At 41.6% G+C, this 19,713-nt stretch overlaps 1 protein-coding gene across 1 annotated transcript in view; it reads right to left on the bottom strand.

Moving 5' to 3' along the window:
• Positions 1-296: 296 nt before the first annotated feature.
• The window catches only part of TRIM4 (tripartite motif containing 4), a 29,706-nt gene continuing 10,289 nt past the window's right edge, over positions 297-19,713 (bottom strand). The window contains exons 3-6 of the mRNA XM_032255265.1: positions 19,283-19,513; positions 14,265-14,287; positions 13,907-14,004; positions 297-3,405 (exon numbers count right to left, since the gene is read on the bottom strand). Of these exons, the coding sequence (XP_032111156.1) occupies positions 2,822-3,405; positions 13,907-14,004; positions 14,265-14,287; positions 19,283-19,513 (936 nt within the window). The 3' untranslated portion in view covers positions 297-2,821. The remainder of the gene's footprint in view (positions 3,406-13,906; positions 14,005-14,264; positions 14,288-19,282; positions 19,514-19,713) is intronic.

The following is a 19,713-nucleotide window of genomic DNA, read 5'->3' as shown; positions in this document are numbered from 1 at the left end:
CATTATCCTAAGCAAACACAGGAACAGAAAACCAAACATTACATGTTCTTACTTATAAGGGGAAGCTAAATTTGAGCATCCATGGCCACAAAGAAGGGAACAATAGACACCAGGGCCTACTTGAGGGTAGAGGGTGGAAGAAGGTGAGTATCAAAAAAGTACCTATTGGGTACTAAGCTTACTACCTAGGTAATGAAATAATATGTACACCAAACCGCTGTGACATGCAATTGATCTATAGAACAAACCTGTATGTGTTCCCCTGAAACTAAAATGTAAGTTTAAAAAAATCCTCATTAAATTATTGCCTGAAAGTCTTTATTGAAAATCTGGAAGAAAATACATTAAAATGTTAGTAGTGCATAACTTTAATTTTTATACTTTTTTATCTTATAAACTTTCTACAATAAGTACAGGACTTTATATAAGAGAAAAGCAATCACTATTTTAAAAAATAACTATCCAGTAACTGCCACAATCTCCTGAGTCCAGACAATCTAGAGCAGAAGGGTAGAGTGAGGAAAACATACACAGGATAAAAAAAAATATGTAACAAAATCAAAGCCTGAAACAAAGATCAACATCCAGTTTAAGTTTCTGAATAAAGGGAGAGTAGACAGGAGCATGGGCCTTCATCTCAGACAAATCTGGATTTTAATCCCAACGCTGCCATTTTCCAGCTAGCCAAAAATGAGCTAGTTACTCCATAAAGAGTTCAGTTTTCTCATTTGTACAAATAGGATTTTACTTTCCATCTCACTGAGTTGTGATGAGAGTCATATGCAATAGTATAGGAAGAGGCTAGCAAAAGGTATTTAACAAGCATTCCAACATTCTCATGATGACATGAATAACCCTGCACATACAATATAGGTACTTGATAAATACACAGCACAGTTAATAGTTGAGGGCAGAGACATGGTTGGGAAGAGAGGGACTGCAACATGGGCAGAGTGGGGGGAGATTCCCACAATTTTCTTTCTTTTTTTTTTTTTTTGAGGTGTAACATCAGTCTTTAATGCTGTCACGCTGTATTGACAAGTCACATACTTGGTCCCATGTTGGCAGTGGCAATTTACAATGAGTCTAAAGGTCTGAGCACCAGATTGGTGTCCAGGAACAGACATTTGTTCCAACTCCTCCTCCCTCCCCAAGATTTCTTCAGAATTTCATTATGGCCCTATACAGAGAGCAGTGACTGCTAGGGACTGGTTTTATTTGAGTGTACACCAACTATACACTGATTATAAAAACATATTTACAGACATTCACAGTGCTCCTGTAATCACAAGCAAAGACCCTTTTATCAAAAGGGATTATTCTAGCGCTGTGCAAAATTCAAAAGGATCAGATCCCTTTGAAAGAGTCCATAGTCTATCAAACAAAAAATTACCTAGGCGACTGGTTAGCCCCAGTGTGCTGAGACTGCCTTACAGAAATGCAAAGAGTGTGACCCATAAAGTGGACACATTCAGCTTCTCTAGAGCCAGAGGTCTGGAGGGTCTCTTGCTGGGGCCAGGCTCCCAGACCCTTGCGGGAGAGGTGGCTGCACTTACTGGAGTCACTCGCTGAAAGCTGGCCCCTTGGTCCTGCTGGAATAAGAGGTATTGCTTGTGGGTGCCAGCCAGGCAGTTCTGCAGGAATAGTTTAGAGGTTCTCAATTTGAGACGGCCAAAGAGAAGACAGGATTCTTCAGGGGAAGAGCAAGACATGGGAGACAAATACAGAAAAAAACACAAACTGATCACACAACAGAGTGTACAGGGTCTAGCAACCAAGACAGCAAGTTGACATCATCTACCAGCCAGAAGCAAAGGGACACAGGGGGATCAAGTCCAGCTGCTGGTCTGCCTCTTGCCCCTGGACAAGGACTGGAGGAGGCGGATGTGGGCCCCTCCCGGGAAGGCTGCCATACCCAGCGGGGCAGACTGGAATGCCTTTTCCTGCTGTTCCCACCAACTGATGCCTTATCACTCGAAAAACCACTGAAGTCTAGTGTACCACTTTGAAAGATTATAATATATGCTCTGGAAAACATTCAGCAGTACGAAAACCCTCCCTGGGCCCTCCTGCCCTTTCATGGTCCACAACTGGTAGAAAGGTCCAGAAATCCTTGAGCTCTGGAAATGTCCCTGGTCAGTCCTTGGAGAGCTCAGGTAGCTATATCGGAAGAACCTTCTCAAGTATGGATCTTGATGTCTGGGGGAGATTCCCACAATTTTCTAAAACTGAAAAGTGGGGGAATCAGTAGTTACTGGAAAAAAGAGGCAATGCCCAACCGGATAGAAAAGGATTCTATGCCTTTGTCAAAGTTCACAGAAGTGAAATAAGCCTATACTGTGGGATGTTCACACTATGTGCCTTTACTGCCAGTTAGGGTACTTCAGGCTGCAAGTAACCAAATACAACTGAAACTGCCTTATACAGTAAAGGCATCATTATCTCATATAACAAGCAGCTTGGGATTAAGAAAATTTCAACAATTTAAGAATGGCAACAAAGACTGTTTCTTCTACCTTTCCACCATTCCTGTGTTCTCAGTTCCAATGTGGCTGCTAACATCCATATGTCTTCCCTGTATATCTCTTTAAAAGCTACAAAAAGATTTCCCAAAAGCACTTTGGAAAACTTTCTGTCCCATCTCCATTGGCCGGGACTACCTCTTCTGAAGCACACAAAGGGCAGATACCAAACGGTTCAATTAGGAAGACTCAGAAGATGGACTACCCAGGATAGAGACATGACGGGCAGAAAAGGGCCAGGGATGTGTGTTCCTGAGTTGGACTACAGAGAAGGAGTTTTGCTCAGGGGAAGAAAAGCCTCATTTCCCATCAGTCACTGGTGGAATGACTAAAGATGCTAATGGACTCAACCAAAAAAATGGCCGGAGGCGTGAGACAGAAGAACAAGAAAAGGTGTGCAGGTGCACTCCGTCCACAGCGCTGTAGAAGGAGACATTCCCAGTCCCACGATCCAGGTAAACACCCACCCGGTGGACAGCAGGCTCTTGCTGGGTCGGACTTCCAGGGAAGCCTGTCAAGGGCCAGCAACCAGCAGCACTCCAATAAATTGCCCAGATTCCCACATCTGGGGACATTTTTGAACGATCACTAATTCCCATGACATCCTCCCGACACACCCCAACGGCAACCTCCAGACTATCTCTTCTCTCAATTTCCCAGTAATGTTTCCCTGAGGTGAAAACATTTTTCCCTAGAACACAGGGTAAGTGCTGAAATTTCTCTACATGAGCGGTCTTCTGAGGATTCCTCCATCCAGCAACAAAGTTCCACGCTGTAGAAAACACCGGCCAAGAATTGGCTGATGCTACATTTTTCACGTATCTCCCTTCCTGGGAGAAGACGAGTTTGGGATGCGCCGTGTCTTCAGCTAGGTTTACAGCCACTGTGAAGAAAATGAGAGCTGAGATGAGTAGTGCAACAGCTTATCATCAACCCTTCCCCAGAAATGTCCATCTTTTCCAGCATCAGTTTCATCTTGCTCCTCCTAACAAGCACTCATGACTCCTCACTGCTATCCAACTGATCCTCAGCCAGGCCTAGCAGCCCACAGCATGGCCTTTAGCAACCTGAAGTCCTCATTTCCCTTCTGCCCTAAAAGACTAAGCCCTAGGCTGAGCATGGTAGCTCACAACTGTAATCCCAGCACTTTGTGAGGTTGAGGCAAGGAGATCACTTGAGGTCACAAGTTTGAGACCAGCCTGGCAACATGGCGAAACCCTGTCTCTACTGAAAACACCAAAAAAAAAAAAAAAAAAAAAAACACCACACTAGCCCAATGTGATGGTGGGCTCAGGTAATCCCAGGCACTCAAGGGGCCGATACAAGAGAATCACTTGAGGAATGTACATTAAGAGTCTGACAAATGTTTTTCCTGCTTCAACTGAGACGATCACATAGTTTTCCTTTTTTTTTTTTTTTTTTAACTTTAATGATATAAATTATATTGATTTTCAAATGTATTCAGTAGGCATAGGTTGCAGTTGAGTCAAGATCATGTCATTGCACTGCAGCCAGGGTGACTGAGTAAGACTCCAGCTACAGGAACAAAAAAAAAACAACTAACCTCTAGCAACAGGATCTAATTATTTCATGACCCAAGTTTTCCCAATCAGCCTAAAATTTGGAGAGATATTTACAAATTCTCACATGTTGAATCAAAACTAAAGCCAAGGCTGCTGACTAGCTGGTTCTCTGGCTACATACACACAGGTGTCACACAGGAGAAAATAACGAGGTCTCTCTTCACAGGTTCCAGCTGTTTACAGGGCATCTCCACAAATCTCCCCACAGCTCATCCAAAACTGAACTAATTATTCTACACCCCCTTCTATCCTCTTGGGACTGATCCACTTCATATGCAGACATTGTGCCTTCTGTGTTCTCTAAGGTGTCAGTTACCTCCACCTGAACACTCAGGCTTTGAAATCTTTATTTTCAACACTTTTTCCTCTAACCTTCAATAGTAGTTAGTCACCAAGTCCTACCAATTCTACCACTGAAAATTGTCACAGGTTCTTTTCCTTCCCTGCACTCCACTGCCACTGTCTTTACTCCCATCTCCAGCATCAGTGTGTTAATAACATCCTCCCTGGCCTCCCTGCCTCCAAATTCTCTTCCCTCCCACTCTCCGTGTCTTGAGTTTGAGGACATATTTTTTTTAAAAATCAGGAATGTATGTTAGAGTCTGACAAATGTTTTTCCTGCTTCAACTGAGACAATCCGTTTTCCTTTTTTAACTTTAATGATATAAATTACATCGATTTTCAAATGTTAAACCAACCACGCTCTTCTGGGATAAATCTCATATTATTGTGATTATTATGTACTATCCTTTTTGTGCATCAAAGGATATATAAATTGGTCGTAATTATTACATATCTTTTTAATATATTGTTGGATTCAATTTGCTGAAGTTTTCTTAGATTTAGCTATGTTCATGAGAGACACTGATCTGTAATTCTTTTCTCTTATAATGTCTTTGTCTGACTTTGCCATCATGGTAATACAGACCTCACAGAAAGAACTGGGAAATATTCCCTCTTCAAATTTCAGTAAGAGTTCGTGAAGAATTGGCATTTATTTCTTAAATGTTTGGTAAAATGTTTCACCAAGAAAGACATTCGGGGTACAGGTGCAGAGGCTCACGCCTGTAATCCCAATAATTTGGGAAGCCGAAGTGGGAGGATCACGAGGTCAGGAGGTCCAGACCAGCCTGGCCAACATGGTGAAACCCTGTCTCTACTAAAAAAAAAATACAAAATTTAGTCAGGCGTGGTGGTACCACCTGGAGTCCCAGCTACTCAGGAGGCTGAGGCAAGAGAATTGCTTAAGCCATTGATTGCGCCACTGCACCCCAGCCTGGGTGACAGAGTGAGACTCTGTCTCAAAGGAAAAAAAAAGAAAACAAAACTAAAGCCATTTGAAAGGTTTCTAATACTAATTTCTTTCACAGAAAGGAGATTCTTCCAGTTACCTGTATCTTCACGAGTCAGCTTTGGTAATTTGTGCCTTTTAAGGACTTCGTCCATTTCATCTATGCTATCAAGTTTATTGGCAAAAAGTTGCTCCTAATATTCTATTATCCTTTTAATATCTGTAGAATCTGTAATGATGTCACCTTTCTCATTTCTGACATTAGTAATGTGTGTCTTCTTTTCTTCTGATCCTTTTGATTAAAGGTCTATCAATTTTACTGAAATTCTCAAAGGACCAGCTTTTGGTTTCATTGGTTTCTGTAGGCTTTCTATATTTTATTGCAATGATTTCCACTTTGATTTTTATTATTTCCATTCTTCTGTTAACTTTGGGCTTTACTTGCTCCTCTTTCTCTAGTGTCTTAAGGTGGAAGCTGAAGTCAAGTGATTTGAGAAGTTTCTTCTTTCCAATATAGCACTATACACTTTTAAGTACTGCTTTAGATGCATCCTACAAATTCTGGTAGGTTGTGTTTTCCTTTTGATTCCATTCAAAATACTTCTTAATTTGCCTTTTGATTTCTTCTTTAATTCAAGGGTTACTAAAAAGTCTATTTAGTTTTTTGACATTTGGAGGGTTTTCAAAGGATATTTTGATACTGATTCCTATCAATTCCACTGTGATCAGAGAACCTACTCTGTATGACTTGCATCCTCCTGACACCTGCTTTACAGCCAGCTTAGTCTAACTTGGAAAATGTTTCACATACACTGAAAAAATATGTAGCATATAACTGCTGGGTGAACTGTTCTGTAAATAATGGAATCAAGTTGATTGATAGTTATTTAAGTCTACTATATCCTTGCTGATTTACTGCCTAATTGTTCTGAAAATTATTAAAAACTCCAAAGGTAATTGTGAATTTGCCTATTTCTCCTTGCAGCTCTGTTAGTTTTTTGCTTAATATAGAAGCACTGTCAAGTGCATAAATGTTTAGAATTCGTATCCTCTTGATGGACTGACCCCTTTATCATTAGAATATAACATTCTTTATCTCTGCTAATAACCTTTGCTCAGTAATCTACTTTGATACTAATATACTCACTCCAGATCTATTAACATGATATATCTTTATCCATTCTTCTGCTTTAAACATATATGGTTCTTTATATTTAATGTGTTCCCTCTTTTCCAGTATACAGTTGGGTCTTGCTTTTCTTTTAGCCAATCCAACCAGCTTCTGCCTTTTGATTACAGCATTCAGACCATTTATAGTCAATGTGATTATTAGTATGATTAGATTTGTTATTATTTTGCTGTTTTATTTTTGTCCTATATATTCTTTTCCTGCCTTAATTTTAATCATTTTTTATAATTCCACTTTACTTCCTTTATTAATTAGCTACAACTCTTTTATTTTAGTGGTTTAAGATTTATAGTATCATATGACAGACGCACCTCACGGCAATAACTCAAGCATACCCTGAGAATGACCATATGGTCTAAGGAGAATGTATGTTCAGACTTCCAAGCTAATGAATGTGTGAGTGGCCAACCCAGAGATTCGCTCCTTATCTATGATGGACATCTGAACATCTGAACCTCTGGCCCATTCTTGGAATGCAGGCTGTACAGAAGACCAAGAGCCTTTGTTTCAGGTTAAATGGAGGTTGTTAGGAGGAGGTTGCTAAGTGAAAATGCTATCCGCATGCTTTTTACACACAGTAGCAACTGGTTTTTGTGTCCAGCCCACTGCTCCTGATCACCCAGCATGTAAGTTCTCAATAAACCCTATGTCTCATTCACTGGCTCCAGGTCTCTTCCACCTCTCAGACACAGTGCCATCACTACTGGAATCAATAGGGATCTAGCACAATTAGCCCAGCATGAGATTGGAGAAAATTCCATGAATGCCAAGACAATGAGATCAGGGGAGGGGAAATCCACAGGGGAAATCCTGGGCTGGCTGTCCACATGTATGTAGGGCCCGATAGCCACTATCCTTGATGGGTGGGGCCTACCAGGTGAGTATGGGGATACCCCCAAAATGCTAAAAGTCCTAAAAGAACTGCTGCAGGAGGTGGATCCAACTAAGGGAAAGTCAAACGCCCAAGTTGTGGCAGCTGCAGTTGGCTGGTCACTCCTGTGCCCAAAGGCTGAGCCTGTCGCACAGGCAAGGGTGTACCAGTTACAAGATGAGCTGCAACTAGAAAGAGATACATTAGCTCGGGCTGAAGTGTTGGAGAACTCACTGTCCCACCTCTGGAAACAGGATGACAAAATGGAGACACTGGCTTGTTGAGCAGCCTGTTTTAAGTGTCACTGACTGCCACATGGGGTTAGGACTATCGTGACTATGTCCTGGGACCCTAGGGAGAGATCTAGTGGGGAGAAGGATGACGACTGGGATGAGTCCATAGAGTTTCCCATCCTCTCGGCATGTCTGATGGTCACCACTAAGATGAAACAGGACCAACCACACCCAAGGGGGTAGCCCTGCAAGACTTGCCTCCACCTGAAAGAAGGCAGACCACCACAATGCAGGATTGTACTGCTGTGGAATTGGTGACGCTGGAAAATAGGTTCAGACAGAGTGGGAGACAGTCGATCCCACTCTCCCTGGGATTTTACACTCTCTCAGTTGGTAGGAATGGATTTTGAATGTTCCCAATGCAGATAATGATAAATGTTTGAGGTGGTAAATATGCTAATTACTCTGATTTGATCATTATGCATTTTATACACGTATTGAAACACCACACTGTACCCCATAAATATGTACAATTATGTAGCAACTAAATAAAAAAGATTTCCCAACTCAGTTCTTGTACTCCATGGGGGAAGGGCCTAGAATAGAATATACAGGTCACACCTATTTTACATCCTATTCCCCCACCCCCCTGTACTTCTAAAATAACGAATCCCAATCCTCCTTGTACAAGGAAACAATCATCCTCTTACAGAACATTATAATACCCCCCGACTGTCTTACTCTGGCTTCTTGCAAAGCATCGCAGAGAGCCCAAGCCACTCGGTATTGTAAACCAGGCACCAGGCCACTGCCAGAGTTGGTGCTCTCAGAATAACATAGCTTCCTGGTCTTACTAAATTAAATGGCTTCCCCTTTCTTGTACCCACTAAACATCTCACCTGTTGCCCATAGATGGGGTGCAGCAAACTGCTTCACCAACTGGGTACACATGGTGACCTCTCTCCAGAACACAACAGACTACTGGGTCTGCAGAGGGCTGCCCCTCTCCTCCACAGTGGGCCTGCCAAGGCGCATCCACGCTGCTAACCTGACTGCCTGGAGCCACAACTATACTTGGCATAATGACCCTCACCCACTTCCCTTTAGCAATACCACCACATTATGCAGTGAGTTTCCCACCATCAATGAGACAAGATGACATATTTTCCACCTTGTATGGGAGAAGGTTAATGCTACCCCAGCTGTGACGTATGTTGTACATGATGGACAAGGGTGAGTGACAAGAGTACAGATACAGGTAGTAAGTCATGCACCCTTACATACTGAAAGGCATGATAATAACATGTCACAAGCTAAACCCATAATATGGTTTAGCTACCCCCACAGCAATGCAACCAATCCCTTCAAATAGCTAATAATATGTTGCTAGGGTGGCACAGTGACTGTTTCTATGTGAGGGCCCATGCCCTCCCCTTGGGGGGATAGGTAGATGGCAACCACAGATGGCCCTACTTACCCTATAATTGGGCTGGTAGATACACCTGGGATCGCCCTTACCTGCCGGACACATTCTGTTCCATTTAGACAGTATTCCTACTAAGTGGGAGAGGGTAAAAGCCAGGCACTTCCAGAAGTGTGCATCCTGGTGGTTTTATCCTTTGGCCATTTTTGCCCCCAAGTGGCAGCAATAGATACAGAGCTGCAAGTTGGAGCCTTCACTAAACATATGGCCTTCAAGGATACCTGTGCCATGCCATTACTCTTCACTGGGCAACCATGTAAAATTGCATGGCCCTGGACATCTTAACTGCTGCCCAGGTGAAGCAGCTAAGGTGTGAAGTTGCACATTAATTAAAACCTAATGTTGTGTATATATCCCTGATTACTCTCACATTATAACCGGGGCTATGTGAACCCTAGAAACCCACATTTCAGCTACAGCATCTCTATCTTATGACCCTATAACCATGTGGTTTAATCAACTTCAAGTGCTTGGAAAAGCTTTCTGGAAAGTATGATTGCCACTGTGCTTGTCATCGTCTTTTGTTGCAGTGGTTTCTATTGCTGCTGCGCCGTCTGGCAGCAATGCTCCTGCACATACCTCGTCCCAGGGAAACTGCAGAGAATGGTATGATAAGAATGGGGGGGCCACTCAAGGGTATGCTGGGCTGGAGTGTATGGCAGGTGCACCTGACAGCAATTAACTCCAGCACACCCTAAGGTCTAAGGCTGTGTGTTCAGAGTTCCAAGCTAAGGAATCCCGGAGTGGCCAACCCAGAAATGGATTCCTTATCTATAAAGGCCATGTGAACTCCTGGTCCATTCCTTGGAAAGCAGGCTATACAGCGAATCAAGGCCATTTCTATTAGGTTAAATGGAGGATGCCGGGTGGAGATTGCTAAATGAAAATGCTATCTATAACCTGCATGCTTTTCACAAATCGTAGCAGTTGTTTTCCTGTCCAGCCGGCCGTTCTTGGACTGCCCTGCATGTAGGTCTTCAATAAACCCTATGTCTCCTTCACGATTCCAGGTCTCTTCTTTGGCTTTTCAGACGTGGTGCCATCCTTAATGAAGTCAGCAGGGGCCTGGCACAAGTATATACCTTTTTATTAGTCTCCCTTCAAGTGATATTACACCACTTCACATATAAGAACTGTATCACAGTATGCTTTCATCTCCCCTCTCCCAATCTTCATGCTATTGTTGTCACACATTTTATTTATAAATATGTTATAAACTCCAAAATACACCATTTTTGTCTGTTGAAACAGTCGATTATTATTAGTCAGGGTTCTCCGAAGGAACAGAACCAAAAGGATGCATATGTCTGTGTGCATGTGTGTGTGGTATGTGGGTGCATGTGTGCACACATGCTTTCTGGGTTTTCTTTTGAGATGGGGTCTTGCTCTGTTGCCCAGACTGGGGTCCAGTGGTGTAATCATAGCTCACTGCAGCCTCAATCTTCTGGCCTTAAGCCATACTCCTGCTGTGGCCTCCCAAGTAGATGGGACTACAGGCACACACCAGCATGCTCAGCTAATTATTTTATTTTTTATAGAGGCAGGGTCTCACTATGTTGCACAGACTGGTCTCGAACTCCAGGCCTCAAGCAGTCCTCTTAACTCAGCCTCCCAAAGTTCTAGGGTTACGGATGTGAGCTACCACATCCAGCCAGTGTATGAGATTTAATATAAGGAACTGGTTAGTGTGATTGTTGCTACTGAAGTCCAAATCTGCTGTGTGAGTTGGCAGGCTCAAGACCCAGACAGAGTTGGTGTTCTAGTTTGAAGGTCATTAGACAGGAAGAGCCAATGCTGCAGGTGAAGTCCAAGGCAGTACGCTATAGAAATCCATCTTGCTCAGGGGAAAGGTCAGCCTTTTTTTTAACTATTCAGGCCCTCAATTGATTAGATGAGGCCCACCCACATTATGAAGGGCATTCTACACAGGCCTACTAATTTAAATGTTAATCTCATCCAAAATCACCCTCACAAAAACACCCAAAATAATTTTTGGCCAATATCTGGGCACTCTGTGGCCCAGTGTAGTTGACATATAAACTTACCATCACAATTCCTTTTTAAAGGAATAAATAATGACACTAATATATATTTATTCATATTACCATTTCTGGTGCTCTTTTATTCCTTTGTACAGAGAGATTTCCATCTGGCATTTTCCTTCTGCCTGAAAGACTCCGTCTATCTGCTGTAAACTCTTTCTTTTAGGCTTTAATTTACCTTCAAACTTCTTTATTTCACCTTTGTTTTTGAAGGGTATTTTTTTGCCAGTTCTAGAACTCTAGGTTAACAGTTTATTCATTCAGAACTTTAGAGAGTTTGCTCACTTACAGTGTTTCCATTGAGCAGTGTGATGTCATCTTTGTCATCCATTACTTTCCACTTCAAGTAACGTGTCCTTTCTCCTGGTTGCATTTAAGATTTTCTTTTGATTACTGGCAAGTTATGATGAGCCTATGAAGATTTTTCTTCATATTTCTCGTACTTAGGGTTTGTGGAGCATCTTGGATCTGCAGACTTAGTTTCGATTACATTCAGAAAATCTTTGGCCATTATTTCTTCAAGTATTTTTCCTATTCCATCTCTATCCCCACTCCTCTCCTTCAGGGACTCCAATCACCATAGATAAGGCTGCATAAATTTGTCCCACAGGTCACTGATGTTGTGTTTTTTAAAACTCTTTTATTCTGTGTATATTTCATTTTGGGTAATTTCCATTGCTCTGTCTTCAAATTCACCATTTTTTTCTTTTGTAATATTTAATCAACTATTAATCCCATTCTGTACATTCTTCACCTTAATCACCAGTCTTCATCTTCAAAACTCTGATCTGGTCTCTATATACCTCTTTGCAGAATATACTTATAATAAACTTTTTAATGTCCTTCCGTGCTTATTCTAACATCTGTGTCAATTCTAGGTCAGTTTCAGTTGATTATTTTCCTCCATTATGCATCACTGTTTGCCTGTCTTTTTCAATGTGTGACAATATTTGACTGGATGCCAGACATTGTGAATTTACATTGTTAGGTGCTCTTTTTTTGTTTATTCCTACCAACTTTCTAGGGTTTTATTCTGAAATGCAGTTAAGTTATTTGGAAAGAGTTTGACCCTCTTGGGTCTTGCTTTCATGATCTGTAAGGTGGGTGTGGAGCAGTACCCAGAGAGCAGTACTCTCTACTGATAAGCCAAGATTTTCCTGAGTACGCTACACAGTGCCCATGAACCATGAGTTTTCTGGTCTGGCTGATATGAACCAGCATTGTTCCTGGCCCTGTGTGAGCACCAGGAACCATTCCCTCTAATCGTTTTAGAAGCTTCTATCTCCAGCCATGGGTAGATTTTCATAGGCATGTGCTGATCAGAACTCAGCGGAACACCTAGGAAGTTCCTCCATAGATGGCAAGGGTTCTCTCTCTGTCCAGCTCTCCTCTCCAGGACACCACCCAGTACTTTGTGCACTCTCACTACTTTGTTCTCTGTGGACTCCCGGCTCCATTCCTCAACTCAGCAAGTCTCCCTTGCTCTACCTCAGTTACCCCAGCCTTAGATGGCCTAGAAACTTCCTCAGGCAGAGGGTAGGGCAATCATAGGTTGACCTTGTCTGTTTCACATTTCTCAAAAATCACCGCCCTTCACCGCCTGATGTCTGGTGCTTTGAAAACTGTTGTTTGACATATTGTGCCTGTTTTGTTTTTGTGTTTTTATTTTAGTGGCTGCAGATAAGAAAATAATTCCTATTTACTCCATTTTGGCTAGAAGTAAACATCTACAACATGGTTCTTTCTTTTTTATTGAAGACACAGTCTCGCTCTGTTACCCAGGCTGGAGTGCAGTGGCATGATCTCCACTCACTGCAACCTCTGCCTCCCAGGTTTAAGTAATTCTGCCTAAGCCTCCTGAGTAGCTGGGATTACAGGTATACACCACCATACCCAGCTAATTTTTCTATTTTAGCAGAGAAAGGGTGTCACCATGTTAGCCAGGCTGATCTCAAACTCCTGACCTCAAGTGATCCGCCTGCCTTGGCCTCCCAAAGTACTGAGATTACAGGCATGAGCCATCGTGCCCAGCCTACAACATGATTCTCAATCAAGGATGTGCACATGAGAATTGCCAGCACAGCTTCTACAGCATGCATATGCCTTGGTGCCTCCCTGGAGATCCAATGAGTTTATTTTCAGTCTGTCCCACATTCATCTTCTCAACTTCAACCTCTACCTTGCCCCAAAATACACCTTGTTCTTTAGCCTCATTGGATACCTGCCCCTCCATTTTCTCCACACCTTAACTCACGCTGCTGCCTCTGCTTCAAACAGTCATCCCCATTTTCCACCTGCCAAACTCCTACTAATCCCTCAAAACTGTCACCTCTGCTGTGAAAAGTTTCCCATCTCACCCCCAACAGAGCCCTTCCCTGAACTTCTATAACATTTTATTTCTACTGCCAGCAAACACTGGCTCCTACTGTATTATAGGGAGTGCTGTGTGTCTGTCTCTCCAATGTGCTTATGAACGCATAAAGAAGTGAACAGATTTTTTAAACACTAGCACCCCGTAACAGTGTGTTAAATAAATGTTTCTTGAATGAAGTATATATCCATTTATTAACCATCTTTCCTGACACTCGTACTAGCTGCATGCTCTGTTTCCTCCTACCTCTTCGGACTTCTCTGTTTATTCTCTTATTTGACAGATTTCTAAGGAGTCCCAAGTCCTAGAAATTCTGCTCACCTTGAAATCGCTTTAGCATTTCCTTCATCAATGGTATCTGACACACTGTTTTCAACTTTGGAGCTTCAAGGGAATAGTTCACATCCTGGATCTCACTCCTAAGAAAGTAGAGAAGACTGATCTTAGCAGACAACTAGGGTAACCAAGACCCCCACTTGCAGTCAAAGGTTCTCAGCCCAAAGTTCAGATGGCTTTTTTTCCCATTCCTCCTTGCAGAAACGATCAGGAGAATTCTTCCTCAGATCCCCTTCAGGGTGTGCTCAGATTGACCTGTAGAGCCTAGGCCTTGTTTCCCCTCTGCTCAGCCTGTACCTTTACCATGCCACCCAGGGCCCCATAAGAGAACAGGAGTGCATACCTGGTCAACACATCTTTCGGATTCTGTGAAAAGAAGGAAGAAATAAGCAAATTATGAACCTTCTCCTAGAGACCTGGGACACAACTACGTGAGCAGGTATTTTCTGACAGTTGCTTTTGCTCACGTCACATATGATTTTCTGCTGCCAAAGCCAATGGATTGACAGAATCTGGTCCTTTCTTTCATTGGCTCCTCTGCACTATTTGACAATGCTGACTGGTCCCTTTCCTAAGCCCCTACTCTTTCTCCTTGGGCATCATGACATGAACTGGCTCCTGGCTTCCCGCCAGCCTCCCCAAGTAGTTTCCATCACAGAGCCTGCTCCTATGCCTGCCTTTTGGTGGAGTCCTCAGAAGCTCCAGCTTTGAGCTTCCACTCTTCTCCTTCCCTTTGTCTTACAAGATTACTTTTAAATTATAATCATAAGGGATATTTTATTTTGCCCAAGTCCAAAGAGGTTTTTCTACAGGTAAATTTTACTAAACTTTAGGGAACTGAAAAATCCCTAAGTTGTGACAGAAAAGAGAAAAACAGAAAATTTTCCCAACTGATTTTTCAGAGACTATTATAATCTTGGTCCTTAAGCCGTGAAACAAAATATTAGAAAAAAAATATAGACCCGTTTTACTTAAACACATAGATGCAAAAATTCTAAGTAACAAAATCAGGTAACCAATGCCAACATGTATTTAAAAAATACAGCTCCTCCAAAAACCTGTAACCCAGCCTAATCATGAGAAAATCATTAGACAAATTCCAATAGGGGGGAAGCCTACAAAATACCTGAGCAGCACTCCTCAAAACTGTCAAGATCATCAAAAACCAGAAAAGTCTGAGAAAATGGCACAGCCAAGAGGCAACTAAGGAGAGACAATGACAACCAAATATAATCTGGTATCCTAGGTGTGGGTCTAGAGAATAAAATGAACACTAGATAAAAACTGAGGAAATGGAAATAAACGACAAACTCTAGTTAATAATACTATACCACTGGTTCATTAATTGTAACAAATGAACCATATTAACACTAGATGTTGATAACATGGGAAACTGGGTAAAGGGGTATGTGACAACTCTGTCCCATCTTCTCAACTTTTTTGTAAATCTAAATTGTTCATTTAAAAAATGGTTAATTACCACATGAAAAGTGCTCAATCTCATTAGTTATCAGGAAAATAGCTTCATCTGGACAGGCGTAGTGGCTCATGCCTGTAATCCCAGCACTTTGGGAGGCTAAGGTGGGTGGATCACTTAAGGTCAGGAGTGTGAGACCAGCCTGGCCAACACAGTGAAACACCATCTCTACTAAAAATACAAAAATTAGCCAGGCATGGTGGCAGGTGTCTATAATCCCAGCTACTTGGGAGGCTGAGGCATAAGAACTGCTTGAGCCTGGGGGGCAGAAGTTGCATTAAGCCAAGACGGTGCCACTGCACTCCAGCCTAGCAACAGAGTAAGACCCTGTGTTAAAAAAAAAAAAAAAAAAAAAGAAAAGAAAATATCTTTATCAAGGAAAGGTGTATATATATATATCCATATACGTTTAGGAAGAAGGAAGGGGTGCTGACTAAGGGCAGAAGATGACATTCTGCACCCTTCAAGATGGCTAAATTAAACAACTGACAAATCTAAGTATTGGTGAGGATGCAGAGCAACTGGAACTCTAACTTTACACATTGGTAACAATACTGTAAACTAGAACCATCACTTTGCACCAGTTTGAAAATGGTTTGGAATCATCTACTAAAGCTGAACACACATGTATGTTCTATGACCCGGAATTGTTCTCACAGGTATACAACTAATAGAAATGTATATAAATGTGCAGCCAAAAAGATATGTTCACAAATATCCCTGGTTTTTTTTTAAATAACAATAAAAACAGAAATCATCCAAATTTCCCTCTAAAGAAAAATGAATAATATGCTTTGGTATATTAATATAATGGAATATGACAGGCACTACTGACGTTTTGGTCTGAATAAGTCTTTGCTGGGAGCTGAAGGCAGGCATGTCTTGTACATAACAGAATGTTTGGTAGCATCCTACACACAAGAGATGCTAATAGTAACCACCTTCGAGGTGTGACAACCAAAAATGTCTCCACAAAATGTCAGATTTTGCACTCAGGGAGCCAAATCACCCTGATTGAAAACACTGGTGTATAGCAATGAAAAAAATACCTACTGCATGGATTCATCTCACAAACGTAATGTGAGCAAAACAAGCCAATACAAAAGAGTGCATCCTGTAAGATACTCACTCAAAAATATGCACAACGAGTGCCAGGCGCAGTGGCTCATGCCTGTAATCCCAGCACTTTGCAAGGCCGAGGCAAATGTATCACTTGAGGTCAGGAGTTCGAGAACAGCCTGGCCAATATGGCAAAATCCCGTCTCTACTAAAAATACAAAAATTAGCCAGGCGTGGTGGCACATGCCTGTTACTTGGGAGTAACATCCCAGCTACTTGGGAGGCTGAGGCAGAAGAATTGCTTGAACCCAGGAGGCAGAGGTTACAGTGAGCTGAGATCACATCACTGCACTCCAGCCTCGGCAATACAGCAAGATTCCATATAAAAAAAAAAAAAAATGCAAAACGAAACAAGAGTATGAGAGGTCCAGAAGGAGGCTACCCTTTGAGGGGACAGGAAGGGGGTACTGACTGGGGACATGAGGAAGCTTCTAGGATGCTATGTGTGTTCTACTTTTTGACTTCAGTAGTAGTTACATGAGTGGTCCCTTTGTGATATGTCAAGCTTATGATTTATACATTTTTCTCCATGGGTGTCATACTTTTTTTTTAAATAGAGACAAGGTCTTGCTAAGTTGCCCAGGCTAGTGCAAATTCCTGAGCTCAAGAGATCCTCCCACCTCAGCTTCCCAAAGTGCTGAGATTACAGGCATGAGCCACTGTACCCGGCCTTAAAATGTGTTTTAATATTTATTTTATTATGACAATAAATGTAACAACTTGCCAAAATGTGTGGAATACAGAGCAATACTTAAAGGTAAAAGTATAACAAATAAATTTACCAGCAAACAAAAGGGTAAATATAAATAAGCCAAGCATTCCAACTCAAGAAGTTGAAAACGAGAGAAGAAACCCAAAGACCAATTTAAACAAAATAGCTGGGGATAGTGCCTCACACCTGTAATCCCCCAACCCTTTGGGAGGTCAAGGTGGGAAAATTACTTGGACCCAGAAGCTCGAGTGTGCAGTGAGCTATGAACACACCACTGTACTCCAGCCCAGGTGACAAAGCAAGAGCCTGTCTCAAAACCTACATAAATAAAATAAAAATAAAGATAAACAAAAAAGAGCAGATATTATTGGTTTCACTGCAGCATTATTTGTAGTGGTGACGGTGTTGGAGGCAACCGGGGTTATCTATTACTGGAAAAAGGAAGAGGTAAAACATGAAGGATGCACACGTGAGTTAGAAGTGGGTCATGGGGTAAAAGTGAAGGAATAAATTTTAAAAATGGATGGATAGATAAGTACAGTAAATTCTTTCAGGCTCTGAGATTCTATGTTTGTTTCATTTTTTATTTGTTTACCTTGTTTTTTGGGGACAGTCTTACTCTGCAGTGCAGTAGCACGATCTCGGCTCACTGCACAATCTGTCTCCTGGGTTCAAATGATTCTCCTGCCTTACCCTCTCAAGTAGCTGGGACTACAGGTGCCTACCACCATGCATGGCTAATTTTTGTATTTTTAGTAGAGATGGAGTTTCACCATGTGGGCCAGGGTGGTCTCAAACTCCTGACCTCAGGTGATCTACCCGCCTCAGCCTACCAAAGAGCTGCGATTACAGGCATGAGCTACTGTACCCAGCCCCACTTTCATCTTTTTTAATCATTTCCCTAACTTTGCATTTCTGTTTGCTGATATAATTTTTTTGTAAGCATTCTGCCGGTTCACATGTATCTCAGAGGTTTCAAATTCTAATTAGATGTTAAGCCTGTATTTTAAATGCGTTATTTCAGATTCTTTCATGACACACATTTGGATATGTACTTGGAACTTCACTGCTTAATCATGTTGTAAAACCTTTACACAATTCTTGGAAATCATTACATTTAATATTAAACGTTGTATCTATCACATAAAACCTAGCTAGCAATTTCTTATTGATAATAACTAGTGGGTGGGTCCAGGTTTCTCTCTTCCTTTAGAACAGAATGTTGTCTCTTGCTTACGAAAAAAAAATAGTAATGGTACACAGAAAATGTTCTTGAGAATATCTTTCAGAGATCATTTCACCTTCAGTCACATGATACGGAGGAAAGAGAAGTTCTGAGACACCTGAGGCCCAACATGAATTATTTCAGCAAAAAAAAAAAAAACAACAAGGACAGTCACAAATGTAGGACCCTACCCAGAAACTAAAAGAAGCTACAAAGATACTTCACCTAAAGAGAATATAAAGGTAAAGATTTAAGTCAAAGGAAGGCCTTTTGATAACAAACTGGCCTAAAGACCCAACCTTAAATGCTGAGTTACAATTGTAATCTTTTGAATGTTGCTAGATATTGGAAATTATTTAAATGAAAGCATCACTCAAAATATGGGGATAAGAACAAAGTTTAATTAAGCTGTGATTGTAATAAAAGTAAGCGAGAAAGATAAGTTTCTCTTATTTGTTGATACAATTATGTACTTGGGAGTTTTATGCTTGCTTTGTTTTATTGTTTAATAAAGAATTATAAATGTACAAATAAGAAGAATGAAAAAGTCTCAGATGTGCTAAGTCTCCGATCCTAGATGGAACTATGAGACCACGTGAATCAACTTATCTCCTATGACCTGAGCTCAGCATACCTAAATTTCACATTCATTTCCTTTGAATGGTGAATCTTTGACTTTTTAGTTGTGTGACAGCAGTAACAGAACTAGCAACAGAGATAAGACACGTCTATGAAACCCACTCACCCGGAAGGACATTCAGCTCTTAAGACAAGAGGGAGTTCAGTTATGAAGGAAGACATGACCATCCCCACCCATAACTGTCTCACCTGCAACAGCTCCAGGGTGGAGGCCTGCCTCTTCTCCCCAACCTCTAAGATGAGTTTCTTCAATGAAGCAATCATTTGATTGAGTTTTAACCTGTTCTCATTCAGCTTCGTCTTTGTCTCTTCTTCTTCTTTGCTCAGTCTCTGAAGAAACAGGTCCTCTTCTTCAACCAGGAAGTTGTGCAGCTTTGAAAACTCCGTGCTGATTCTCATTCGCTGACTCTTTATCTTATCCTACGGCCACATAAGATTTGCTCACTCCTTTTTCTGCCTGACCCCAGCTACTAAATTCCTTACACAATTCCCCAGTAATCCACAGTCCTTTCCATCTTAATCAATCCCTCTAAAAAAGCTCCTGCCCATCCCCCTAAATTTCCATTACTCCTTTATTTATACCTACTTGATAGCTCTATACTAGTCATTATAGTATTCAT

This window comes from Sapajus apella, unplaced genomic scaffold, assembly GCF_009761245.1.
Source record: "Sapajus apella isolate SASKATOON/1434 unplaced genomic scaffold, GSC_monkey_1.0 scaffold88, whole genome shotgun sequence".
NCBI classification, from domain to species: domain Eukaryota; kingdom Metazoa; phylum Chordata; class Mammalia; order Primates; family Cebidae; genus Sapajus; species Sapajus apella.
Note: the sequence above shows the minus strand (reverse complement) of the source record. Positions and strands in the feature narration are given on the sequence as shown.